Source organism: Camelus ferus, chromosome 13, assembly GCF_009834535.1.
Source record: "Camelus ferus isolate YT-003-E chromosome 13, BCGSAC_Cfer_1.0, whole genome shotgun sequence".
Lineage (NCBI taxonomy): Eukaryota > Metazoa > Chordata > Mammalia > Artiodactyla > Camelidae > Camelus > Camelus ferus.
The window spans coordinates 8,172,241-8,199,794 of record NC_045708.1 but is presented as its reverse complement, the minus strand read 5'-3'; the positions used below and the strand labels follow the sequence as shown (position 1 = coordinate 8,199,794).

Genomic DNA, 27,554 nt, shown 5'->3' with positions numbered 1-27,554 from the left:
AAACCACTCTAGATTTCCTGGTTCTCAAAGATCAGTTACGCTTTTTGTTCTTCTGAGAGTATCAGATTCCTTCCAAGAGTCAGGAGGACCCCACAGGCAGATTACAGTGGGAACTTCCCCTAAACGAAGTCGAGGTCACTTCAAAATACAGCCTGCAGACTTCGTTCATCATGTCAAAGAGTTCGCAGAAGAACAGTAAACTGAGGAGCTCCCACAGACGGTTTCCAACTAGGTTTTATTTTAGTGTCCAATATTATCAGCAATGATACAGGAGTAATTCAGGCAAAATACATCACCTTGAACGCATCAGAGAAAAAACTCACCATGTCAAGCACATCTCGCTCTCCAGCAAATGAACATGAAAACCGAGAACAAAGATAGCAGCATTAAATTAAAGTGCTTTTTGCCACACTTCTTTCAGAGTCTCGCCCTCAGTGGTATAAATTTAATTTTACTTATTGTGTAAGAAGCTCAAAATCCCATTCACTGCCCAGAGGCTACATTCAAAATAATTCATATGTTTAGTTACCCTCAATAATTTTTTCCCCAAAAAGCACAAAATTCATTGGAGTTGTGTGACACTGATTTTTCCAGACGCACTGTGTGGTGACCACCATCCGGGCCTGGCAAAAAGCTCAGTGTCCTCCTGCTGCACAGTGGCCTTGGTGAAGTCCATCACTTTGTTCCCCACACCAGCGTAGACTAAGGGTTTGAAGAACAAGCAGGCACCTGGAGAGGATGCCACCTGCATGGCCACCCGCCAACGAGCAGCGGCCAAGTCATTTCCCCGAAGCCGGAGGGTGGGTAGATTCAAAAGAGCAGGAACAGCCCCACCTCTCTGCTGGAGCCCCGCCTCTTTCTGGGAGAGAGCTGCTGGTGGCTTCTAGGAAGTTCTCTGACCTGCACTGCACAGGCTGTCACCCAGAGGCTGCTTGCCCCAGACCGTTAACACCTTGGAGACAGGAACCTGCCCCAACTTTGACCAGTAACAATCCTCAAACTCAACAACAGGAAACACTTCTCAAAATCAACATGAGGCCACGTGTGTCAGCTGGAGGCTCTGGGGATCAGGGAGGGTGGGAGGATGGGTGTTGGGTTTACCGCACTGTCTCTCGGCCAAGTGCAGCCTCGCTGGCACAGGAGACTTTGTCCAGAGGACTGGTGGCCAAGGGGAGCTTGGGCCAAGGTGGGGTGAGAAGTGGGAACGTGTCTCTTAGAGGGCAAAAGAGAGATGCCATCAAGCAAGTAAGGTGGGCTCTCAGACCCCACGACCCCCTCACAGGGTGAAGTCAAACAGAGGGCCCTGTTCTGTGTCGACTCCAGATTCTCCAGCCGTCCCAGGTGGGGCCCACTCCCCTCAGACTGCCACCAAGGTCCCCTCCTTCCACCATCTTTCCTTCCACTACATCCGTTAATGATCTGGACCAAACCATCTTGCACCAATAACAAGCCAGACTAACAGGCTAAGGACGGAAGCTAGAACAAGGGACACGATGAGGAGAAGCGGGGCAAGTCCATCCTCGTCACAGCCCCGGCCGCCCGCCAACAGCACAGACACAGACATCATGACCCACCCTCCACACGCCATCTCCCCTCTGCTACTCAGTACTCCAGCTGCCTCTGTGACATGGCACAAGGCCCACCTCAGCCTAAGACCCAAGGCACACTGAGCGCCACCACCAGGACTGAAAGGCTGGTCTGGAAGGCTCTGAAAACAGGGACGAAGCATGAAAGCCGAAAGACTAAACCGACACATAAACCATGGGCCCTCCCGGGACGGCCCGGACCTTCCTGGAATTGTTCGCAGTGCAGTCTGGGAAGAAAACGCAACCACCGGCGAAGGCTGTCGTTCTCTGCCGGTGAGCTGGGGTGCACGGCGGGCACGTGTGCACGGGTGGGTGTTAGTGTTGGCCAGAGGAGGGGGTGCCGGCTGATACCCTCAAAGGCCCCAGCCAGGCACTCTGCAATGCTGGCCCATCCCAAGACCTCAGCAAGCAATCAGATGATTCTCAGTCAAGGGAACCTGACAAAGCAGAGAAAAGACGCGACTTGACTCCTCGGTACCATGCTGTCCATAGTCATCATTTTTAGAAAAAGTCTCCTTTAGGGGTAAGAGCTGGAAGATCTTCCTGCAACAGCAGGCAAAGGATAGGGGAAATAACTAGCGTTTAAGGGCTCAAAACGGTGGGAGACAGCGGGTGCTTTCACTCTCACGGTGGCGGCAACAGACAGGAGCCGTGCGGGCCCTGCGCGAAGGCCCCGTCCCGTGCAGGCTCTGGCTCCGGGCTGCCCACTATCTGCTGGGCTGCAGGTACTGGTGCGTGAACATGTTGAGCTCGCTGTCCAACCAGCCGGCTTTATTCCTGCGGAGAAACAGTTGTTTTGTAGCAGTGATAGCTGCTAACAGGTACCAGCGTTACCTGTCAGGCGCTGCACACAGACTCACTTACTCATTTAATCCTCTGATAACTTCTACTTCCCAGAAGAAGAAAATGAGGCCCAAGAGATAAAATAACTTCCTACCACCGCGCCGTTAATCAGCGGTGGAAACAAAAGTCACGCTTTTCTGCCCGTCAAGCCCAGTGTTTGCTTCACCCCAGGACCACAGGCAAGTCCCTAAACTGATGGGAACACAGTTCTCCTGCCTGTCAGCAAGGGGCTGGGCTGCTGACGTGCAGCCCGTCCCAGGTTCACTGGGTCCCTGTATGTGACGGCAGCAGGGACACCCACCCCGAGAGATTTCCCAGGGGGTGAGCAGTGTGTCCCTAGAAAACAGCTTTCCCAGGTGGTGGGCGGGGAGGGGAAGGCCCGCCGAAGCCCTCCGCTCAGCTGCCCTCGGCGCTGACGGCGGGGGCGGGGGCGGGGGCAGGAAGCACAGGGTCCCGGAGGGCTGAGGAGGGCTGATGTTATCTCGGGCCGAGTGGGCCGAGGACTCCTGCAGAGCACTTTTACGTTCAGCTCTGTGGCTGTGTCATGAAATCTGACTCTACTTTACAGAAAACAAGACACAGGACAGCTCAGTGATTTGCGTAAACCCGAGTGTCAGGACCAGAAGCCAGGCCTCCTGACTCCTCACACCCACCCTTTCTCCACAAACTGCTGGTGGAAGCCCTGCCTTTAACGGAGACCCTACGCAGACCTGGGTCCCGATCACTGGCTGCCTGGCCAGCTTCCCCGTGGGTACAGATGCTGATAAGCCACCTTCCTGGGGCTCGCAGAGAAATGGCAGAAAATGAGGGGCAGGTCTAGCCCAGTGTCCCGGCCACTCTGGAGACAATCAACGTGCGGAGTGTCCGAGGGTGCCGAGGCCCAGCACATCCAGACTCTCCTACTGCTGGCCTGACCCTGTACTGTTGGACCACAGCTAAGTTTCTTAACCTCTGAAGGCCTCAATTTTCCTATTTATAAAATGAAGGTGATGATGTGACCCTGAAGGGACACTGAAGACTGAGTAGGACGGGGCACGTCAAGGGCCTGAGCCGCCGCAGTTACGGAGACGGTGCCTGTGAGCTGTAACCTCACGGGCCTGGGCTTCCCCTGATGCCACGATGGCCAATCTCACCTGAGCAGTTTGGCTTTGCTCTGAAGTGAATCAAGAACCTCGATTTTCTTGTTCATGGCGGCAATTTCTTGCTCCAGGTTCTCCCGGGTAACATCAACTTGCTGGCACAGATGAGCAAAGGTCCCAGACAGTTCCCTAAGGAGGGGAGAGTGAGGATCAACCAGGCCATGTGGGGTTGCAGAGAACGCTGCTGGCAGTCAATCCCATCTGTCACCTACTGCCAGCTCTGCCCTGCGCCAGTCCTGGCTTGGCAGAATCCCCTCCCCACCCCTGCTGAGACCGTGGGTGTCACAACCACCACACATGCTGGCATCACCACAGTGTAAGAACCAGGAGCACAGAGCAGGAGGCCCCGGCTTGGGCACCGCAGCCCAGGATTCAGATGCCGGCTCTGCTGCTGATCAGCCGAGTGGCAGGGAACACAAGACTCCTCTTCTGATCTCAAGTTCCTCATTTTGAAAAAGAAAATGCTGATAAAAACATCTACCTCAAAGGGTTTGGGGACAAAATGAAAAATCAGGTGCAAAATGCCTAGCAGAGGGCCTGCCACATAGCACTAGAAGGCAGGCAGCTGGCACCTTCATCCCCTACCACCGAGATCAAGCGATCTATTACCACATGACCGAAGATGCGCCATGAAGAATGAGCTGTGGCTTAGAACATAACAGCGACATCCACAACCCAAGCCCTTTAAGGCAACTTTTAAAAAAACGTTACAAGTAACACCCCTCATCTTCCCATGTCTTCCTTCCTGGGGGGACCAGAGGCCTGTGTGGCCCCAGCCCAGGATGTAAGGTGTCCCTGGAGAGACTCCTCTCCCATCCCTGGCCTGCAAGCTGGCCCTGCACAGCTGAAGGCGGGAACCAGACAAGGTTCAGGACCCAGTGGCTTCCCAGCCAAGTTAGAAGGGAACCGAGAGGAAGTCCTGAAGCACGAGAGGCAGCACTGGCCCCAGGGGCCGAAGGGGCACTCACTGCTGGACCTGGTGGCTGCAGTTGGAGCCGGTGTAGCTGATGACAAGCTGCAGCTTCTCGCTGGCGTACTCTACAAACTGGCGCTTGAAGGCCCTCTCCTTGGCCTTGGTGGTCCAGGTCAGACGCTCATAGACGTAGAGGAGGCCATAGAGGCCAAAGGAGAGGGCGATAAGTCGCCAGCCCACGGCCTTCCACACCTGCAGAGGCATAGTGGTCAGCCAGCGCAGCCTCTCGGCTGCCCAGCCGCCCATCCCCTCGGCCTGTGGCTGCCTGGACTTTCCCACGAGTCTCAGTCAAGGAGTCTTTGTGTTTCGACTCAGAACTGTCCATGTCTTCTTTGGTCCCACTGAGGCCAGAAGGGCAGGGACCATCTCTAGTTTGGAAATGAGAGAAACAGTGTGGGCCCCACAATGTGACTTGTGGGGTGGGGCCACCTCTGTGGTTGTTAGGACCAGAAGCACAGATCTGGGCCAGCAAAAATCTTAATGATAAATGCTAGAGTATTCTGAAGTGACACTCCATTACGGTGACACTGACAATAAGATTTCTGCACACTGTTCCTCAGTGGATGGCTTCTTTACGGTCTGGTTGGTAATCCTTTAGTTCAAAGTAGTGTAGTTACAGTCAGAGAGCACTGGACTTGGAGCCAGAAACCGAGGCTCTAGTGCTGCCTGCCATCCTAACTGTGGGACCATGAGCAAGTTTGTTTACACCTGTTTCCTCCTAAAATAGGAATAATGGCCTCCACCCAATTCCCAGGGCTGTTTGGGTAAAATCAGACACTGATTATAGAAGAGTGACACAACTGTCCTTGTCAGAGTCTCAGCTAATTCTCTGCCAGGTCACCGTCTGTGAGAAAGGAACCAGCGTGTACCAGCTGCAGACCAGGAGGGAGGGGCCCCATCTCAGCACGCTGAGAGCGCAGCTCCTGGCAGTTCTGTTACCATCACGTTCTGCCACTGCTCTACAGCATCACCAGGAAAATGCAAGCCATAAATTACTCTGGCTGCTGTGTGTCCTGCATCAGGATGTGGGGAGTAGCTCAGTTACCAAGAAGGCAGTGATCTCAGTCCTTGGGGCAGAAAGGAAAGGGCAATAAAACCGCAGATGGAGAGACAAGGGTTCGAGGCCCAGCCTGGCCTCTTTTTTGTCTTAAGCCCTTATAAGTGTAGCTCAGTCTCCTCACCTACAAATGCAAAACTCCTGGTCATACCCATCTCTCTAGAACCCAGGGTTGTCACTTTCTCATGTCACTTCCCTATCTATCGTGTAGTCCTGGACCTACAGGGGAATGAACGTGGCCCTGGAGTCAGATGGGGCCAGAGTTCAAATCCTAGCTATGTGTCCTTGGCAAGCCAATCACGGATTTTCTCCTTCTGGAAAACGGGAACAGTGCTCTGTCACGTTAGCTGAGTGAGACTTAGTAAGTTGATACATGTGATGTTAAAGGGCTAAAGCTGCACAGTTCCTGAGAGCAAAGTGAGAGGTGGCCGTGGATGTGAAGTGCTGGGCTGATGCGGGGACCCCTCCACCCCAGACTGTGCCCCTTGGGCCCCACCCGCCTGCCCCACCCTGCCCCACCCTGCCCGAGCAGGGCTTGTCACTGACCACTCCTCCAACAACGAGAATGCCCATGGAGGTCCTGGACGTCAGGGAGGCCAGGCCGGTGACCATGGAAACCATGAGCTCCTCCTGGGTGAGGGAGCCCTGGGGCAGTGGGGGCATGCTGGGGTTGGCTGGGGTCAGGGGCATGGGCCGCTGCACCTGCACAGAGAAATGAGGAGAGGAGTAAGAAGAAGGTGACCAAGTCTCTTACTCCACGGGACCTTCAGTGACCCTCCAGGCTAGGAGTCCAGAACAGGGACATGGAGAGTGGCTCTTTAATTTCCAAAAGGAAAATGAGCTTCACATGTAGCAAAGGATTTAAGCTTCCTAACAGACCTGCCACCCCAAAGGTGAGCACTGTGGGAACCACAGAATGTGAGCAGCGGCCACCCTGGGACACTTCAGCACAGTTCCCCAAATGTGGGATGTGCAGCAAGAGCAGTACATGCAATTACTCCAGTGGTGCAGAGATGGGTGGTTTAAAATCTAAGTGCTAAAACGCTGGTACGTGGATAGATACGTCATCTGTGTTTAACAGTCACATACTTACTTTAACGTGTAATAAAAAAAAGAGCTTGCATTTGTAGTTTCACCAATATTAGTGCTCAAGGTAAAGCTAGATTGATTTCTGGCAGAACCTGGACCGTGTGTGCTGTGTGGTGGCATACACGTGAGGGCTGTGACCTCAGAATGGTCATGTGTCTGGAGGCAGAGCACAGATCGACCTCCCCAATGCTCAAGGGTGAGGGGCTTTGCTTGCCTGGTCGTTGTAACCCATCAAGGCCCGGCGGCCGTTCTTGGGCCCCAGGAACCTGTTCACCAGCATGGTCCACCCGAGAGAAAAATGAAACTCGATGTCCTCCTGGAAGTCGGCACACAGCTTGTCACAGTTCAAGTCGTAGCTGAGGGAGAAGCACTGCCGAGGGACCAGCACGTCCATCTGACTCCGCACAGACGCAGGCAGGAGGGGTTTCAAGCCGTCTGTTGGGAATAGAAACGGGAAGAAAGCACATCAGCTCTGCCCTGGGCCACGCCAGCGCCTGGCCTCAGCGCGCGGGCCGCGCCTGCCCCTGCCAATGGTGCCGATGGCGCTGACCAGAGACCAGGCCTGGACGCACGGGCCTCTGGGGCGGGGAGCGCCTCACGGGGGAGGCCAGCTCTCCCTGGGGTGTGCTGACTGAGGCTCCCTACCTGCTAACGTGTGGATTTAAAGAGCAGGCCAAACTCTCAGCCTGTGACAGTCCCATGTGTAACGCAAAATGGCTCCTCGAGTCTCTGTGTGGTGTGAACTCATGACACGCACCCAGAATCTGAAGGTATCACGTTGACTCATCGTAAAAGGTGACAGATAAGGAAAGGTCATTATTTCTGTATCCTGGCCTGAAACTGTATCCGGGGCCCCTGCAGCACTGACCTATCATCTCCTGCTGCATGGTTTGCAGGGAGCTGGTGATGACCGTGGAGCAGCGGTCAGACATATTTCGGCCCAGTCCTTCCTCTATGTGGCGGTGCAGTTCCTGCAGCCAGAAGAGAGAGGTTAAAGGAAGCAGCAGCCTCCGCCAGGGGCTCTTTCTAGGGAGCCCAGGGACCTGGTCAGCCTGGGCCCACCGGTGATGGCAGAAGGCTGAGTGAGCCTGGGGTTCATCTCCCAGGCTGAGGGGCCATGATTCAGACCAGAAGGGGCTGAATCCTGAATTCCAGTAGCCAGAAGAAATTAAAGGGGACCCTTGCCCAGTGCACCTGCCACTTAGTGACTCACATTCTTATAAACCTTGAGGACCACTGGAGAGGGGTGGAAGTCCATCTGGTACTCGTCCACCAGCACAGACAGGCGCCGGATCTCCTCGGCCATCGCGGTGGACACCTACAGCAGGAGGAAGCGTGCTGTGATGCATCAAGAAGAACAGGGCCCAGTTCTCAGTACCAGATGGACTCTAACAGACTGGACATCCTTCCCCTCAAACCAGCAGTGCCCTCAGCCAGTATATGGAGCTAGAAGGGATGTTAAAGATTGAATGACCATGCACTCATCTAAGAAATGGAGGAGGAGGCCCAGAGGAGGGCGACCTGCCCAGGGTCATACGATGGAACAACAAACGCAGGGAGGCACCAATTAAGGCTGAGAAGCCCCCGAAGAGGAAGACGTCTGTGTTTTCACTTTTCTAGTGCCGAGACCTTATTCAAAGTCCCAGTCTCCCCAATGTGCTTCCTCCCATTTCTCACCTGCCTTTCAACTTCCTCTGTAATCTGCTTAATTCGCAGTTTGTAGTCTTGCGCCAAAAGCTCAAGCTGTTTGTCAATAAATCTCAGCCTCTCCTGCCGCTCTTCACGTGTTTCCAGGCAGTAAACCCTGGAAGAAAGAGCACTGGTTACAAGACACAGATCCCCACTCAACGAAGCAGAGGAGCGAGACGGGTGCCAGAAAGCCTGCATGGGTCCCCGGCCATGGTCCTGGCCACGGTGAGGTCGGTGGGGCCGTGGCAGTTTCATGCGCAGACCCGGAAGCGTGCTCCTCCCCTTCCCAGGTATGAGGGAGAGACGGTGCCGACCACTCACTCTTAAGTCTTTCAATTTGGGAGATGTGGTGGTGACGGACGGGGGGAGGGTGCTTTCAAGGGGTTAAAACAAGTTCTACCAATAAATTAAAAAGAAAAAAAAAAAGCTCAACCTTAGTAATAATCAAGAAAAAGAAAAAAAGAGGTACTATGTCACCCGGAAGCCTCAAAAAGATCTCCCAGTCTGATGTACTGGTGAGGGTCAAGGAAATGGGAGTTCCAGCATACACTGCTGGTGAGACTGTGAATGGGTTCAGATGTTTCAGAAAGCAGCAAAGATTGGGTGAAACTGAAAATGCCAATACTCTAAGATAAAACAGCTCTACCTCCAGGAATTAGTGCTAGAGAAACTCCTGCAGGCGTGTGCAAGGGGACGCACAAACTGGCATCCACTGCAGCAGGGTTTGCAATAGTAATGAAATCTAAAAATTCCACCTATGGGAAAATGAGGTATATTCATGACAGACTGCTTTATAGCAGCTAATAGTCATAAACCCCAGCTACGGGTACCAACAAGGACAAAGGCCAAAACAGGGCCGAGTGGAAAGAGAAGCCAGGTGCAGCATGATACTGTATCTGGACGTTTAAAGCGTGTGCGGAGCAATTCTTTAGGATTTACAGAAACAGTACTTTTTAAATGGATGGTAGGACTACACACCAAATTCACGACCGAGGTTGTCTCTGAGGAGTGGGTAGAGGGACACTAGGACGGGGGCTGAAGAATCGAAGGGCATTCAACATTTTTTTCTGTGTTTTAACTTAAAAATAATATAAAGCAAATATTGTCAATTCTGTGTGATAGAAGCAAGACGTATTATTTTCTGTACTTTCCTGTATTTTAATTTCTCCAAAAAAAAAAAAAAAGGTATTTTTAAGAAAACGTGTTCTGCTCCAGGCTCTGAGAATAGTCATGGTGCTCAGCGCAGCACTGTGCCAAGGCCACCAGCACAGGCTTGTGGGGAACCTCCCCGTACAGGCCAGGGTGGGACAGACAGACCCACAGCTTCCTCACCCAGCTACTCCGTGTGGCCCTAACATGGCTTGGTGGGAACCCAGAGACTTGGCTCTGCCGGCTGGGCTCTGGCCCTAGGGATGTCCCCAGGTGGGGCAAGGCGACTGCTACCACGCACCCCTCCGCCTGGGCTCTTACCGCTGCTCCTGCGCCGCGACGTGCAGAGAATCCATGATGAGGCGGACTGCCTCCGCGATCTGCTTGGCCCGGACTGTGTGCTGCTCAAATTTGGTCTTCACTGCAGACTGGGAGATGCACTCCTGGAACAAACAAGAAACGTTGAGGGAGGCAGAGGCCACCAGCCAAAGGCCAGGCTCGGGCATTCACTGCCAGGGACATGGCCAGTGAGAGCTGGGGAGGCATAGAATCGCCAGATACCAGAATCAAAGGCTCATGCTCACCTCAAATCTCCTCTCAAAATTCTGAAATTCAAACATCCTCACTTGAAAGCCTTCTGCAAGAGCGCCCCCTAGGAGAATTGCACCACATTAGTCCAGAAATTACTTGGCAGGTGGGAAAAGTAGTGAAACCTCCCAAAGGGAACTTGGCTGAGCACTGGCTGGGGAGCAGAGAGCTTCTCACCCACAGCTCTTCTCACCACCTCATTCTCAGAACTATTTCCAACAACTGACTTAGCACACGACCAAACGTCTCAAATAGCAGGGAAAAGCAAGAAGCTGTTCCATCGTCACCTCCTTCGGGCATGCCCTGGGCCTTCTGGATCCTGGCGTTGAGCACCTCCTTGGCAGACACAAAGAAAATGCGGTCTCCGGCCTGGCCGCGGTCCACCACACCCAGCTCGTCCACCAGGAAGCTGGTACAGCGCTCCATGTGCTGCCGCCGCACCTGGGGCCCAAGGAGACGGATGTGTGTGACCAGGTGGGGTGCAGGTGGCCCCTCCTGATGGAGCCCACAGCCCCAACAGCTTCTTTTAAAAAAACCAGGTAATCTAGTCACACAGCTCAGACTCAGAAGGCACAAACACACGCAGCAACCATCTCCCACCATCTGTCTGTCCTCCAGCGACCAGGCTCCCCAGAACCCATGTCATGGGGGATCCTTGGGGCACAACCTGCCAAAGACACGCAATAAACAAGCAGAAATGCTTACACACGCCCCAAACTGCCTCGTCAGAGCTGACACAGTGTCTCACTTTGGTGGCCCAGAAGGGCGGGAACCTGGGTGTCAAGAAACCCAAACCCAGACTCTATACTGACCTACCGAGTCCTCCCAGGGCTCGTTTATAAAATGAGTGGGCGCCCTTCTAGCTCTGAAGCCCCGGGGTTCTACTGCTGGGACTTAGAAGTGATGACAGCCTCTCGTGGACACTTGCCACGTGCTAGGTGCTTTTCTCTAGGTTAACAGATCTTCATCCACTCTGAGTTGTCAGTATTACCAATTACTCTTCCCTTCTCTTTTCAGCTTCTTTCCTGGAGGTCTTTCTAAAGCTAAGCCTGTTCTATAATGATTAATTGTTTGTGAACTAAAGAGGGCACTGGCCTCAAGCAAGGGTACAGCTAAAGTCGGGGAATGCTTCTCAGACTGGGATGAAAGCCTTTTCAAGAGCAGAGGGGTCCGGGAAAGTGAATGGGAGAAGTGAGGGAGTAGTTTTAAAGCCATCAGAAGCCACCACAGCAACCCCAGGGAACACCTGGGACATCTTTGCTGATGAGATTTAGTCAGGGATGCAGACTGGGAGAGCACAGAGGCTCTGGGTAGACACAGGGGGTGGCACTCCCCACACGGCTGAGGAAAGCGGTGCCCACCTCCTCCATGTACTCGGGCTCCGAGGCGGACGCGTCCCAGCGGTTGTTCAGGATGAAGATGTTCGGGCGGGACAGGCGCTCGCTCACCTTGTGGAAGAACTGCTTTTCCTGGATGGAAGGGGAAGACCTCAGTGGGGGAGGACTTGTAACAGCCAAGGCCCTGCCAGCCCTCCTACTCGGCTGGGTTCTCAGGATGTGGGAGAAGACAAAGGAGTAGCTACCGTCTGCATCAGGGTGGACTCCGAGTTGGCCACGAGCACAAACACATCAGCATCCAGGCAAAACTTGTCAATCCAGCTATCCAGCTCTGTCGTGACATCGATGCCAGGGCTAGAGGTGACAGGGGCAAACCCTCATCAGGCACACAGACCACAGGCTCTATACCTCCTGCTCTGAACAGACCTGAGGCAGTCAGGCAAAGAAGGAGAGAGCTACAGAGCGGAGAGAAGTCGGGTCTGGCCCTTATTACAGGGATTTTTACTTTTCATCTCATAACCTCGCAGATTGTCTGAAACTGTGTTTTTTGCCACGTGTATCTATCACTTTTATAAAAACCTAATGATACGAATTTCACGTTGGGGATTACAAATTAAGGTGAAGCTGTGTATTTATATGAGTCCGGTAAGCACTCTAGTACTACATTTCTTGGTGTAATTATAACCTATCCACAAAGCAGAAGCAAAGCGTTCCTTCGAGAAAAGTAAAATACAACGCGGACCTCGCCACGGCAAACTCCACACCCCCCACAATAAACAACTGGGTTGAGTCTGAGAAGCTTCCCAACTTGTGAGCATCCCTCCTGTCCCTCTTCCCAGACCACCACTGGGACATCTTCAGGGCCCTGATGTCTCCCAAGGGATACAGCAACCAGATCCTGGGGGAAATCCAAGAGGCAGGATTTGGTTGAGCCAGTTTGAAAGGCAATATACTTAAGCAGAGCAACAACAGGACCTGGGGGGACCCTGGCCTGCAAATCCAGGAATGGAAACCTGGTGCCCTCCCAGTTTGGACCTCTGAGGGAGGCACCTTCCCTCTTACCTGTCCATCAGCACGAGGTCATCCTTGAGAAGCGGGCACTTGGAGTTGGGCCACATCACACTCACCAGGCTGCCGGCATGCAGCTGTTCGTCCTGGTGAAGGGCGTGGGCCAGCTGGTTCACAGTCTGGTGGGGGAGAAGGGAAAGAAAGATCAGAGCTGAGGGAGAGCCTCCAGGCTGCAGATTTCCGGCGCCACCGGCCACAACACAGTGGCCTGAGACCACTGCCCAATCTGCTACCCCTTTTCCTTTCATTTCACACATAAAAAGTCAAGAGCTGGAAGTTTCCAATAAGAACCAACTGTTCTCCGCTCCTCTTTTATGTTTCTTTCTTGGATGCTGTCCTAAAGCTGAGGTTTTTCTGCATGAATTAATTCTTTATGAACCAAAATCAGCACATGTCCCCAACCAAGAAAACAGCTGGCTCTCGGCCAAATGAAAACATGCAAGCCCCTAGCTGATGTGTCAGAATCACAGGGAAAATGCAGGCTGTTCTCTGGCAACACCCCAGAAAAGGACAATGCACATACATCTTCACTGCAATGGGAAAAGGCAGATGTGCTGTCTAGCAATTCACAAGGAGTGCGAATCCTGATTCCCAGGGCTCCAGGCTTCACACCCTCCCTGAAGCGCTCGAGCCTCCCAAACAGCCAGGCTAGGACAGGGCTTCCCACACTCCACCCCCCTGGACACTGCCCTCTGCTTAGAGGTGTCACTAGTCCTGTCACAACAGGCACACTGGTGTAAGCCCGGCTCAGCCTGCCGGGTGCCCAGGGCTGAAAGCGGAGCTAGCAGTCCCCACGGCTGCCGCCTCACCTTGACGCTCCTCTTCTCCTCAGAGCCCTCGGTGAGAAGGAAGGCCTCGTGGCCGTCTGTGCCCTCCACCCGCAGGAAGCAGTTGGTGGTGTGGCCGATCCCGGAGGGCAGCACTTTGTCCCAGAGCATCGCGTTGATCACGGTGCTCTTCCCATTGCTCGTCCTACGAGGAAGTCCTGGCTGTCAGGGAAGCTATCAAGATCTCTGTTTCAGGCTGTCACAAAGAAGCTGCCAGCCTGGAAGTCCCAAGTCTCGTTCTCTGTAGTGACACTAGTGCCCAGACAGGCAGGATGGGTGCTGTGTTTACGAAAATGGATGGATAACACCTCTGGCTGGTGCCTGGGACGCGCTCCTGGTTCATCACGGCAAACCAACCCTCAAGAGGCTCAGGCAATGCGGCGCCAGCACGCAGACACTACCTGCCCTCGAGTGAGCCTGCCACCCACCATGAGGTGCTCAGAGTCACTATGGAGACCACCTGTCCGTCTCCAAAGGATAACCCTCTCCTCTTCCACCTGAAACCGCTGACTCACCCCCAGGGTGTCCTCCTCAGTCTAAGCGACCTCAGCTGAGTGACCCCAGTGTCCCTGGTTCCCTACAAGAGGCCGGTTGTGCTGCTCTCCTCCCATCATGCTCTTCCCAAACTGAAGCCCCACCCCATCAGTCCCAGCTGATAACTGCCTGCGGGGGCAGATTACTGGAGCACCCCTGCCTATCACGCCCCTTTTCTACATTCTGGTTCTTGAAAACAGCTCTACTCTGCAGACTCACAGGCTCCAGCTCACAGCAGTGAGGGCCACACCTCTGAAGTCAGGATGAAAAATGGCAGCCCAGAGGGCTGCAGGCCACCTCTGAGGTCACGGGTCATCGGGGGCAGGGCACACGACAGAGTGCCTATTCCTCAAGCTATCACAGTGTGTACAGCATCCAATCTGAATGGGTGCCTTTTTTCTTCCCCCCATATTGGACTTCACCTTTTTTTTTAAAAGGTGCTGTGGTGTGATAAGAAATATATTTGGGATTTGTCCCCAGTTCCTGGCACAGAGCTCTTAAAACCCCTGGAATTTCCTGAGTGATAGGAGTGTCTTTAGTGACACACAAGGAGCCCCTTTTGAGCAGACCTGTTTATGCTAATGAGGTGACTCAGGGTGAGGCCCCCAGACAGTCTCAAGATGGGTTGGTCACCAGAAAGACCAAGTGATTAGATGTTTGGGGCTTCCAGTCCCACCCACGACCTCTGGGAAAAGGAAGGAGAGGGCTAGTGCATTAAGCTCCATAAAAACCCTTGAACAATGAGATCGGGGTGGATGAAGCCGGAGGCGATGTGCCCCAGCTCCCTGTGCTCAGGGTCTTCCCAGACCTCGCCCCGTGCACCTCTTCATCTGTGTCCTCTACAGTCTCCTTTATAGCAAACCAGCAAATGTAAGTAAGTGTTTCTCTGAGCTTTGTGAGCTGCTCTAGCAGATTAAACTCAAGGAGGAGGTCATGGGAACTTCTGATTTACAGCCAACTGAGCAGAAGCACAGGCTTCCGAGTGGCATCAGAAGTGGGGGACACCCTGTGGGACCAAGCTCTGAATCTGTAGGGTCTGCTGCCACCTCCAGGGAGAAGGTGTCAGAACTGAGTTCACTTTTTAGGCCAGCCAGTGTTCACTGAAAACTGGAGAATTTCTTGGTGCTGTGGCAAACATTCCAGAGGTACCAACTAGACCTCAAAGTGTAACAGGCAGATCCGAGGGCTAAAAGTATAAAACACTTAGAAGAAAACATAGGGGGAAAGGCTCACGACACTGGATTTGGAAATTTCTTGGATATGACACCAAAAGTATAGACAATAAAAGCATAAATAAATTGGACTAGATCAAAATAAAGAAACTTCTGTGCCTCACAGGACAGAGTCAACAGAGTGAAAAGGCAACCTACAGAACGGGAGAAAACATTTACAAATTGTATATCTTATTGATAAGAGACTAAACCCCAGAATATATAAAGAACTCCTAAAACTCAAAAACAAAAAAAACCCAATTTAAAAGTGGGCAAAGGACCTAAATAGATGTTTCTCCAAAGAAGATATACAAATGGCCAAGAAGCACAAGAAAAGACGCTCAACATCACTAATCATTAGGGAAACGTAAATCAAATCTGTAAGAGATACCACCTCACGCCCATTAAGATGGCTACTACCAAAAACACACAAAACAAGCCTTGGGAGGATGTGCAGAAACTGGAACCCTTGTGCACTGCTGGTGGGAATTAAAATGGTGCAGTCACTATGGAAAACAAAATGGTGGGTGGTTTCTCAAAAAATTAAAAATAGAAAGATAATATGATCCACCCATTCCACTTCTGGGTATAAACCCAAAGAACTGAGAGAGGGTCTCAAGCAGATACTCGTACACCTACATTCACTGCAGCATTAGCCAAAAAGTGGAAGCAACAAGTGCCCATCAAGGATGAATGGATAAACAAGATGTGAGGTATACACACAATGGAACATTATTCAGCCTTAAAAAGGAAGGGGGTTCTGATACCCACTACAACATGGATGACCTAGAGGACATTATGCTAAGTGAAATGAGCCAGCCACAAAAAGACAAATACTGTATGATTTCACTTCTATGAGGTTCCTAGCCATATTCATAGAGACAGAAAGTAGAACAGTGGTTACAGGGAGTTGGGGAGAAGGGAATGGGAGCTGCTATTTAATGAGTACAAGAGTGTCAGTTTTGTTAGGGGAAGCAGCTCTGGAGATGGATGCTGGTGATGGCTGCATGACAACGTGAATGTATTTAACAGAACTGAACTATACACTTAAGAATGGTTATGGTGGTAAATCTTATGTTATGCGTATTTTTTTATTGAGTTGTAGTCAGTTTACAACGTTGTTATGTGTATTTTACCATAATTAAAAAACACGGAGCGTACTGAACTCTGAGGCATGCCAGCTGCTTCCCTGCCTTGGGGCCCTCAGACTCGATCCTCCACAAAGCGCCGGCCTCCCTCCCTCCCCGCCTCCTCGCTGGGAAGCGAAGAAGCACATGGACTTCAAGACTCACCGGCCAAAAAAAGCCACTTTCATGTGCCTCCGGGCCAGCACCTCGCTGATGCCCCTCACTTTGGACAGGTAACCTTTGACATCCAGAACCTGTTCTTCTGTCGTAACAGGGTCCAGTTCCGCGTTCCTGTAGGTGTCTGGAGGTGGAGATTGAAAATAGCTCGTCACGTGGTCAGAGTTCCACAGTTACAGGGCTGGAAGGGACAGAGTCCAGCAGCCACAGCTCCCTGCTACCGCCGGGCTGCAGGTCCCGATTCCCTACCGCGGGGCCGTAGTGCAGCAGTTAAGAACACGGCTATGCAAGACTGCCTGGCTTCCAGTGCATGGAAGTGCTGGTTTTTATCTCTTCCTAACTTTGTGACCTCAGACAAACGAACCTTTCTGAGTTTTAGTTTCCTTGCCCTTAAAACAGAGATGACAATTGTACCTACTTCCTGTGATTACTGAAAGGATTCAGTGAATTAAAACACAAAAAGTCCTAAGAATGGGGGCTGGTACACGGTGAACCACTTGAATGCTAATCGCCATCATTTACTTGCATGTTTTTTACTAAACATACACTCACCAAGTTCTCACTGTATGCCAGTCACTGTTCTGATCACTTTTCAAACACAGTCTCATTGAATCCACATCACGTACCGATCAGAGTTAGTAGATGGCAGAGCCAGGACTGGGACCAGGTACCTGTGCACCTTCACGAGGGCCTGTTGATCCGGCCCTGCTCACTGGACATCCTCTGCCTCGCACTCCGCCCCACCACCTCCCCACACTCGCCACTGCTCTGGGCTTTGCTCAGTGCTCCCCCTACCCCAACATACACACCCTCCCACTCTGAAGAACTAACTAATGCACCACCTTGGGGTGCTCTGGCTCAGTCCCGCTTAGCCTGCACAGCGCCCAGGAAGCCTAGCCTGACCCCCCTCACCTGAATCAGACCCCCTTGTTTGTGCACCCACAGCACCATGTACTCCCTCCCACCTTAGCCCTTATCTCACCCCAGTGTAACTGTCTAGCTCACCTGTCCAAATCACCGACCACGTGAGGGCCGAGCTGCCTGATCCCAGCACCCAGCACCCAGCAGTGAACGGATACTGGGAGCACTGCACTGCTTTTTCCCAGTGCCCTTGACATGCAGGATGGATAACAAATCACAACAGATGGGAGCAAGTGAGCAAGATCTCGCCTGCATCCCATCTAGTACTGCACCAGGAAGGTGCGTCAGCTGGCTGGGCGGGAGCCCAGCATTTGCCCCTCAGCACACTCTTGCTGAAATGGACTAAAAGTTTATGTGGCCCCCTCGTGACCGTATATGGTGTGACGGTACAGTTGACCTTTGAACAACATGAGGGTTAGGGGCGCCAACCCTCCACACAGTCAAACACCAGCACGTAATTTGGTCAGCCCTCCGTATGCACAGTTCCTCATCTGTGGATTCAACCAACCACGGATCATAGGGCACTACCGTAGTGTCTGCTACTGAAAAAATCCGCATGTAAGTGGGTCCAAGCAGTTCAAACTTGTGTTTTTCAAGGGTCAACTGTGTACAGAGGTGGAGCCCTCGTGACAGGGATCAGTGCCCTTAGAAAAGAGGCCGAGAGAACTAGCGAGCCCCTTCTGCCATGTGGTTACACGTGCTGTTACAGAGACAACAGTCCAGGACACCAGCCCTCGCCAGACACCAAGTCTGCTGGTGCCTTCATCTTGGGCTTCCCAGCCTCCCAAACTGTTAGAAATAAATTTTTGTTGTTTATAAGCCACCCAGTCTATGGTATTTCTGTTACAGCTGCCAAACAGACTAAGACACTTGCGAACCACTGGGCTGACAGGCCCCAGCCCTGAGAACACTCCCACAGCATCCGGAGCATGACAACTGCTTTTCAAAGATGCCCAGTGAGTTGCACCATCTGGTACCACAAAAGGAAGTAACCAAACAACAAGGCCTCCCCATGTCCACTGGTCACCCCTCCTCAGAACCATCGACATTCCTTCCTTATGTGGGCACGTGGGTGTGGCCTTTGGAATGTGCCTTGGAGGAAGCTGGCTTGCAAGCCTGTGGCCACATTTAAAAAAAACAGCCAGCATCTCAAAAATTTTCTCCTAGAAGAAATAAAAGCAAGAATAAACAAATGCGACCTAATGAAACTTACAAGCTTCTGCACAGCAAAGGAAACCAGAAGTAAAACAAAGAGACAACCTACAGGATGGGAGAAAATCTTTGCAAATGAAACCGACAAAGGCTTGATCTCCAGAATATATACGCAGCTCGTATGACTTAATAAGAAACAACCAAACAACCCAATCCAAAGATGGGCAAAAGACCTGAACAAGCAATTCTCCAAGGAAGACATACAAATGATCAATAAGCACATGAAAAAATGCTCAATATCACTAATTATCAGAGAAATGCAAATCAAAACTACAATGAGGTATCACCTCACACCAGCCAGAATGGCCATCATTCAAAAATCCACAAATAACAAATGCTGGAGAGGCTGTGGAGAAAGGGGAACCCTCCTACACTGCTGGTGGGAATGCAGTTTGGTGCAGCCACTGTGGAAAACAGTATGGAGAGTCCTCAAAAGACTAGGAATAGACTTACCATATGACCCAGGAATCCCGCTTCTGGGCATATAACCAGAAGGAACCCTACTTCAGGATGACACCTGCACCCCAATGTTCATAGCAGCACTATTTACAATAGCCAAGACATGGAAACAGCCTAAATGTCCATCAACGGATGACTGGGTAAAGAAGAGGTGGTATATTTATACAATGGAATACTATTCAGCCATAAAAACCGACAACATAACGCCATTTGCAGCAACATGGATGCTCCTGGAGAATGTCATTCTAAGTGAAGTAAGCCAGAAAGAGAAAGAAAAATACCATATGAGAGTGCTCATATGTGGAATCTAAAAAACAAAAACAAAAAAACAAAGCATAAATACAAAACAGAAATAGACTCATAGACATAGAATACAAACTTGCAGTTGCCAAGGGGGTGGAGGGTGGGAAGGGACAGACAGGATTTAAAAATTGTAGAACAGATAAACAAGATTATACTGTAAAGCACAGGGAAATATACACAAGATCTTATGGTAGCTCACAGAGAAAAAAATGTGACAATGAATACATATATGTTCACGTATAACTGAAAAATTGTGCTCTACACTGGAATTTGACACAACATTGTAAAATGATTATAAATGAATAAAAAAATGTTAAAAAATAAAAATAAAAATAAAAAATAAAAGAAACAGCCAGGAGGCCCACAAGCTCGTCACCTGCCCTTTACAGAACAGTCCCAAAGCAGCAGTCATCCCCTTCCCTAGCCAAGACAATCACAAATACATCTCAGGATCACTCTGGCTCCTTCCCTTCCAGGCTGCCAATTGTAGAGGCCTCGTATTTTCACAGAAAGAAATCAAAGCACTTGCTCCGGATGCCATCACATAAACACCTTCATTATGAAGCACTTGTTCGTCCACAGAACCATCTGAGTGAGTGAGTCAGAGCATCACAGGGGGTTTAGTCTGGGCTCTGGGGGGACAGAGGCCTGGTGTGCCCCGTCCCTGCATGCACAGTGCCAGGCACCCCAGAACCACTGCTAAATAAACAGGTGATGAACTGGAATATTTTCAACCACCAAGATTCTAACTTGGAAATTCAAAAATTTAAATTTAACAAATTATGTTAAATTTGTGAATACCCTCTCTTGCATCAAGCACCACGTTAAGGGCAGGGTATAAACAGTCCATTCTTAGTCTGTTCAGGCTCCTATAACAAAATACCATAACTGGGTGGCTTATACATAATAAAATGTGTTGCCCACAGTTCTGGTGGCTGGAAGGTCTCAGCTCAGGGAGCTCACCTGGTCAGGTGCGGGCAGACTTCCTGTCGTATCCTCACGTGGCCAAAGCGGGCGAGGGAGCTTTGTAGGGTCTCTTTTATAAGAGCACTGATCTCATTCATGAGGGCTTCACCCTCATGACCCAATCCCTTCCCAAAAGCCGCACCTTCTAACACTATCACGTTGGGCCTTAGGGTTCCAACATGTGATCATGGGGGGACGAACATTCAGATCATAGTAGTGGACCCATTCCCCTCCTTTAAAGGGAGACTTAAGTGACAGTCTGGCATGTAAACCAACCAGAAACCAAGCCACTCCAGCGGAAAGCAAAGAATGGAGTGTCCCTGGGGCATTTCCACTGAATTTCTAGGGTTCTGCAGGCTGGAATTTAGAAACTCTTGGTCTCACTTGAACCCTTTTTTCACAAACAAGGAAACCAAGGGCAGATAAGACTCAGCTACTGGGTCTTCACTGACAATCCCAGGACCTAGAGCCAAGGTGTGTCTTCTAGAGGGAGCCTGAGAAGCCAGTGGCTGGAGGTGGTGCCTAGACCGAGTGGGACCCTGGGAACCAGTCCTCCTCGGCTGCTAGAGCAGGGATTAGAGGCTGGGCTCAAATTAGTAACTAGAGGAAAAGGTGCTGGTGACACAAGTTTCTTATTCATAGTCCTGCTGTCTAAAAATATCAGAGAAAGGACGCCCTGGTCAGGAACAGCCAACACCCAGCCAGCGCTCAGTACTGATGGCAGACTGGACCAAGGAGAACACCTGGGCTTTGGAGTCAGAGACCTGGGAAAGCCCGCTGTGTTACTTACAAAGTGTTAAACAACTCTCAAAACCTCAATCCGCTTGTCTCTTAGATGAGGGGACGATTCACCTACCCCTTGTGATTAAATGGAACAGAGTATGTCAAATTCTTCAAAGACAGGTCCCTAGTCTTCCTGGCCCAATCTCCCCAGAGCCCAAGTCTATAGGATTCCAAAAGCAGAGCGCTGCTAAAGGTGACAGCCCATCCGGGCACGAGCTCCCCAGAGCAGGGCTGTACCTCCCTGCCGCCAAATCCTGCCAGTTAAATACAGAAACCAACAGGAGTGGGCCTGGCTGAGCAGGCTGGTTGTCTCTCACCCTCGAGGAAGGTGGCACTCTCCTGGATATAGGCCCCCAGCTGCTCAAAGATGCCATTGATCTTCTTCTTGGCAGTGACAAAGTGCTTGAGTGGGGAAGCATTCACTTCAGCCATGTGTCTCTTATCCTTCTTGACTGTGACAATGGAGTTGCATCGAGAGAAGAGCAGGGACATCGCGCTGCAAGAGAGAGACCATGTGAGCAAACCCAGGGACACCCAGCTCAGGACGTTCTGCTGGGGTGTGGCAGGGAGCAGCGGGACCAGAACATGGGCCCTCCAGGACGAGATCAGGGACAGCGAGATCAGAACCAGCATCTCAAGAGTAGGAAGAGACCACCTGGGCCAGTCTCCCTGTCCACACTGTGGGACCCAGACCCCTAGAGCCAGGGCCCTGAGTGCAGGCCTAGTGCTGGCTTTTTCCTGCCTGTTGAACAGGGACAGGCCCGCCCTCCCCACCTCAGAGAAGACGGGGTGCGAGGCAAAGGGAATCACAAGGTAACACACGGAAATGCCCTCCTCTGACTCACAGGCAGACAAGAATGGCAGAAATCTCATTTATTTCCTATACATCACCCACCTGAGGAGAAGTATTGAATACTGCAAGCAGTGAAGGCGAAGTGATGCTCAGGGTCTGGTTGTCCCACCACCCTCTCCGGGCCACTTGGTCCTGATGGCCCCAGCTCCTAATTGGTTTTGTTTTTTTGTTTTTATTTTTGGTGGGAGGTGGGGGTAGACAAGCAAAGCTGATTTTCAAATAAGAGGTCTACTTCTACAATTTACTGAAAAACATTTATTGTTCTCTTTCGTTATAAATGTGTACAATGTAGGGAGGATGGATAAAACAAAAATAAATGAGTTGATGGCTATTGTAGCTGGATGGTGGGTACATGGGAATCTCAGTACAAGTCTCTCTACTTTTGTATGTAATAATAAACTTATTTAGCCTTTTTTAAAGTTAAATGAATAAATAAATAAATGTGTACACTGTAGAAAATGTGGAAAGTAAAGAGGAAAAACACCATAACCCCATCATCCTGTGATAAGAACTATTAACGCCTGCGTATCATCGCAGTCTGTTTTGTGTGGGTAGCTCTCTGGCGCTCACTCAGTCACATGTACATGTTTGCAGCTTATTTCTTTTCCCATGGCAATAACATGTTCAGGGCCTTGAGGTTTAACTCCAAAGTCCTAGAGCTCTTTGGTCAAAGTCAAGAGGCAGACAGACCAGAGAAGGTGGCACCCAGATGTGGCTGGGACTCTCCAGACTGGTCCTCAGAGTTCCCACCATGCACAGACCTACCTCTTCAGCACAGCCCTCGGATTCTGGGAAGTCAAAGGAAAAAGCCACCCCCTCCCCCAAGGAGGAGGAGGAGTGTGCACAGCTGTGTGCCTGCTCTACTCTCCCCAACAGGCAGCAATGTCTCGTTGGCCCTGCCCTCCCCAGCCACCCTAATCACAGCACCACTCGCTCCCCACCCAACCCGGCACTCACTCTATCTGGGAAATGAGAGGGCATTGCTCATGCGTGGACATAAACGACAAGCGTCCAAAGAGTGCCAAAGGGTGTGGAATAAGGTCCTGAGAAGCAGAAAGAATATCTGGGAAAAAATGCCTAACAACTGAAAACTGGCTGCTATGAACTAACCATCCCAATGAGCTGGTAGAGAGACCCCAGGGAACTGGGAACCACTTGTTTTGCTTAAACCCACAGATCATTTTGTGATGCTAATGATTTCTGGGGAGATGAGCGAGAGAAGTGACTATATGTCCGTTTCTACCTTCCTCCTCAGGAATACGCCACATCTGTGAGATTTTCTTAACATGGAGGCCATGAGTCAAGGGCTTAAATAAGAAAGACAGCAGGAAGAAAAAAAGACAGCAGAGCTCTGAGAAGGGGAATTGGGAAGAAAATACCACCGGCTCCTCCGAAGCAGAAAAGGAGAGGACACTAGAACCCGGCTTCCCGTGGCCAGGCAGGAAAGGCTCTGAGAGAAACAGGCGACATGTAAGCAGAGGAGGAAAGTCACTGAAAGGAGAACAGGGTCTGGGATGGGATGGCATGTTGTAGCTAGTGCTGGAGATGACAGGCTCTGGAATCAGACAGAGCCGGGTTCAAACTGTAACTGTACTATTTCTGGGCTGTTTAAACTTGAGCAAGTTCTTTAACCTCAGAGCCTTGGATTCCTCATGCATACAAGAGAGATTATCACACAGATCATGAGAAGATTAAAGATGACACAGCACAAGCTCAAAGGTAGCTTTACATGTCCTAAAACAACAATAATAAACTCTACCACAAGACTCCTTCCTCAAATCTCCAGCCTTCAGGGAAGGGCAGAGGCAACCCCCCCACCCCCACCCCCAGGGCTGCCGCACGGCTGCCACAGGGATCAGAGGACACAGGTTTGCTCAGGGGTGAGGCTCAGCGGGGCCCTGCCCCAGAAGTGACTTGCTCGCAGGCTGCAAGTTCCCAGAGCTCAGCTGGCTTTGAGAAGCAAATGCTTTCAAGTTCTGGTCACTGTTTGCGAGCCCAAACGATATGACACTAAAAGCATTAATATTCAGGAAATGCAAGATTCAAAAGCATGCACTCTAGTTAAAGCTTAGTGCTTCAAGGTTATCTTGGAAGTCAGCCCATCCAGGAGTTGCTCAAACATTCCCCAGCCGGCAGCTACATGCCCAGAACCTCTCATGTGGAACCTACTGCCAACCCTTCTGAACTGTCTGATTTCTCTGTCTCCATTTGTGCCCGAGCTGAGAGTCCATGTTTGTGGTACACACGCTGCTTTCAGCCTGTAATCCTTTTTCCTTTTTCACCCATTTGGCCTGCTCCTCTTGTCCTTCTAGACCCACCTCTAGTGTTACTCCATCCATACCATTTCCATGGGGGCCATGCAACCTGACCAGACTTCAGGGGTTTTTTTAATCATAATTTGTCTCCTTCTAATCTGTCAGCTTCTAAATAGCCAGTCTCTGATAGAGAGCAGTGACCCATTTCCATTTCCACTTTCCTCCCTCCCAACTGTGAGAGACCCGGTTTGAGTTAGTGAATGCCCCTGAAGGGGAGCACTCTCCTACCCTCCATCCCTGGAAGACATACATACATGCACTTTTTTCTTAAAAAGCAGCCTTGGGTTAAGGATCTGTCTCTTAGTATTTGACGCTCAGTGAGTCAAGAGTGTTGAACAAACCTTTCCGATTCCAGGATTTAATCCTTCCAAAGAGCAAGCTGGGCATACATATGTGCACAAACGGACCAAAGTTGCAAAATACACACACACAAGCCAAGTTAGGGCCTCTGCTATCTTGGGGTTTCGCCTGCTGGCTTCTTAACTGTCTAGAGTAGGAGGAAGCAGCTGGTTCCTGCTCCTCCTCTGGAAAGCCCTGATAGTCCCTACTTCACTGCAGGGCTCACCGCAGGCATGTGGGGCTGGTCCCCCAGGTGCAGCTGGGCCAGAGTCCAGCTCCAATAGCAACTATACACTAAGCGGCCTGCTTCAAGCTGCTGTGACTGCCTCAAAGTGCTCTTGAGGACATGGCTTCAGAGAGTTTAACGCAGCAGTTCACAAAGTGTGGCCCACAGAACTCTAGTGCACCCAACGTTCCATCTAAAAAGGGTTCCATAGCAGAATCGATTTGTCAAACACTATATGCTATGGTTCCCTTCTGTTTGAGCCCATGAGCAGAGCAAAGACTCTGGGAAGGAAAGCCTGTTGTAAAGACCCTAGTTTAACTGTATTTCATGCAGCATTTCAGAAATTTATCTGAAGAAAACCTTCTCTGTAACAGTTTTAAAAACCTTGTGAATCATACTTTGGGAAAAGCCTCATCCATCCTGGTCGTGTCCCACTCCCATTCCAAAAAAGTTCTGGGACATGGTATTAACAGATATCAGCAGATATTAGCAGATACTAACCTACGACCAGAACCAAACCCAATTCTAGACTGCTCTTAGCACTCCAAGGTAATCAAAAGCTCTGTCTCGACCTAAGCTGTTAGTTAAGGAGCATGAGGTGCCTTGCGTGTAGTGACAGCAGCAGCAAAATTCACTGTAAGGTGTGTCTGGATCCCAAGCACAGTCCATGAATCCACACCACCTCCTTACCCAGTTTAATGCACAGCAGCTCCTAGCAGGAAAAATAAAATGGATCCACGGATCGTCTGCTGGCACAACTGGAACAGAGGAGAAGCTAAGAAATTGAAACAAAAGAGTATACAGGGTAAAGGGGCAGAGCAGATTCTTAGAAGAGCTGTGATAAGGAGCCAACGAGCCTACCTCTGCTGCGCAGAGAGGGGAAGGGAGGAGCCAGCACAGCAGAGAACAAACAAGGGAGACAGGGACTTGTTCTTCAGAGAGCCCAGAGATCCCAGCCACTTTCTAAACTGTCAGCCTTTAAACAGGCTCTCTCCCCAGTCAGTGAAATCCTTCATGGAAGTTGAAAGGAGATAGTTTTTTTTTCCAACACAGGCTGGGAAACTCGAAGTCTGTGAAAAGATGACCCCATCCAAGAGAACTGCCACTGGATGGCCAGCAAAGTACATCCCTTTCCACTCAACCCAGATCCAGGGTGCCAGATGTCACAGCCACCACTTACTTTTTGGATGGTGAGACCTTCACAGGATGGGCATCATGGACATGGCTGGAGTCAAAAAGACGAAAAGAATTTGAGTTCTTCTCTGTCCTGTCTCAGGTTGAGGATGGTTACCGATTGTGTTGACTCCACCAATTCTGACTAATTGGAAAGGAAAAGGGAAAGGTCAACAGGCAGGAGAAGAGAAAAGAAAAAAAAAAAAAGCTGGTGCTAAACAAGTCTAATCAGGTTTAAAAGCCAAACAAACTCATCCCAGAGGGAAGCTTATTCATTGAGGTACTGGGATGGCATGTGAGGAAGCGCCCTGGGGGAAAAAACACAGCTGTGGGGCCAAGCCTGGGTGTGCACAATCACGTGTTCAGCCATGTGCTGTTAAGAAGCAGGGGCCCTGGTAAAGGCACATCCAGAGGGGCGAGAGGAGAGAGCAGGACAAGGGCTGGGCTTGAGGACTGTGGAACTGAGGACTAGAGACGGGAGGGTGGAGTTTGAGAAAGAGAAGTGGAGCTTATTAAAAGCCTCTCTCTATCTGCCAGATGCTGTAAAATATCTACTTAATTCTCAATTCTATGGTGCAGAGAAGCTCAGAATATTTAAAAAGATTTATAGACCTGCCAGTTAAGTCCAAGCTGGGAACTGAGATAGCACGTCCCTTTGACTGAAAAGCTTGTTTTCAATTATGTGGAGCTGCCTTACTCCACCCTTGGGGGTGGGAAGGGTGACAGTCAGAGCCCTTTCTGGGAGAAAAAAAAAGAAAGTAGATAGATTAAAGAAACAGCAATGAAGGCTTACAACAGAAGGGAATGGGCCGTTTTGGCTTCATGCATCCAAGGAGCTAATTATTCGGCATTTTCTGTGTGCCTTCTTGTGTGTGCTAGGCGCTAGAGTTAGGGATGGATTAAAAAACAGTCCCTGCCTTCAAGGGGCGTACCGTCCGTTAAAAAGCCAAACAAGTAAACAGACTACTGTGCGAGAGCAGTAAGTACCCAAATTTGGGGAAGTCGGAGAAGGGCTTTAGGTGAAGAACGTGGGCACCTATCATGTGCTGAATAAATGCTGCCAAATATAGAGAAATGGACGAGAAGTGGGGAGAGGGCAGGGGTGGAAGGCGGCGGTGAACGGTGAGAAGGCAGGAGTAACAAAGAGCCTCAGGGGACCCCACCCCCGAGTCCCGAGTCCCGCCCCCTCCCCTCAGGGCCGTGAGGGCCCGGCGGGGAGGCCGGAGCGTGTGGACGCCTGCCAGCCTGAATCCCGAGCCCCCGGGAACCCAGCGTCCCGCCCGCCCACGCCGGATTGCTCTGGACTCGCCAGGCTGTGCCGGGCCGGGCCGGGCCGGGCCCCACCACCCGGCGCGCTCGCCCTCTCACCTTCACCTTCCCAGCCTCCCGGCGGCCATTATAGCCCCGACGTCAACGACGAGCGCCACCCCGGGGACAGGTGGGAGGAGGAGGGAGGACGCGCGCGTCACCAGCCGCCGCAGGTTTGCCGTTCTAGCCCGGGTGAGTCAGTGGGCTCCGAGTTCAGCCGGGTTTACCCTACTACTCATTATGGGTCAGGGGTCCGCTGGGTCAGCGCCTGGAGAGGCGTCTCAGCGCCTTGATTCACCGCG

The 27,554-nt window shown here is 51.1% G+C and overlaps 1 protein-coding gene across 5 annotated transcripts; it reads right to left on the bottom strand.

The window, feature by feature from the left end:
• Window positions 1-216: 216 nt before the first annotated feature.
• Window positions 217-27,554, bottom strand: MFN2 (mitofusin 2). Of its 5 annotated transcripts, none has more exons than XM_032495211.1 (20): window positions 27,313-27,553; window positions 25,952-26,089; window positions 25,462-25,546; window positions 21,356-21,534; window positions 16,383-16,518; window positions 13,328-13,490; window positions 12,513-12,637; window positions 11,696-11,804; window positions 11,475-11,582; window positions 10,401-10,554; window positions 10,110-10,177; window positions 9,847-9,968; window positions 8,365-8,491; window positions 7,901-8,005; window positions 7,556-7,658; window positions 6,902-7,122; window positions 6,145-6,300; window positions 4,537-4,733; window positions 3,563-3,697; window positions 217-2,363 (listed from the first exon to the last, which is right to left on the bottom strand). In XM_032495211.1, exons 4-20 carry the CDS (start codon window positions 21,528-21,530, stop codon window positions 2,294-2,296), a joined length of 2,274 nt encoding a protein of 757 aa, XP_032351102.1. In that variant the 5' UTR covers window positions 21,531-21,534; window positions 25,462-25,546; window positions 25,952-26,089; window positions 27,313-27,553; the 3' UTR covers window positions 217-2,293. The 5 variants fall into 5 exon arrangements, with proteins under 5 accessions (XP_032351102.1, XP_032351100.1, XP_032351099.1 ...); XM_032495209.1 differs by having other exon boundaries at window positions 25,462-25,529; XM_032495208.1 differs by lacking the exon at window positions 25,462-25,546.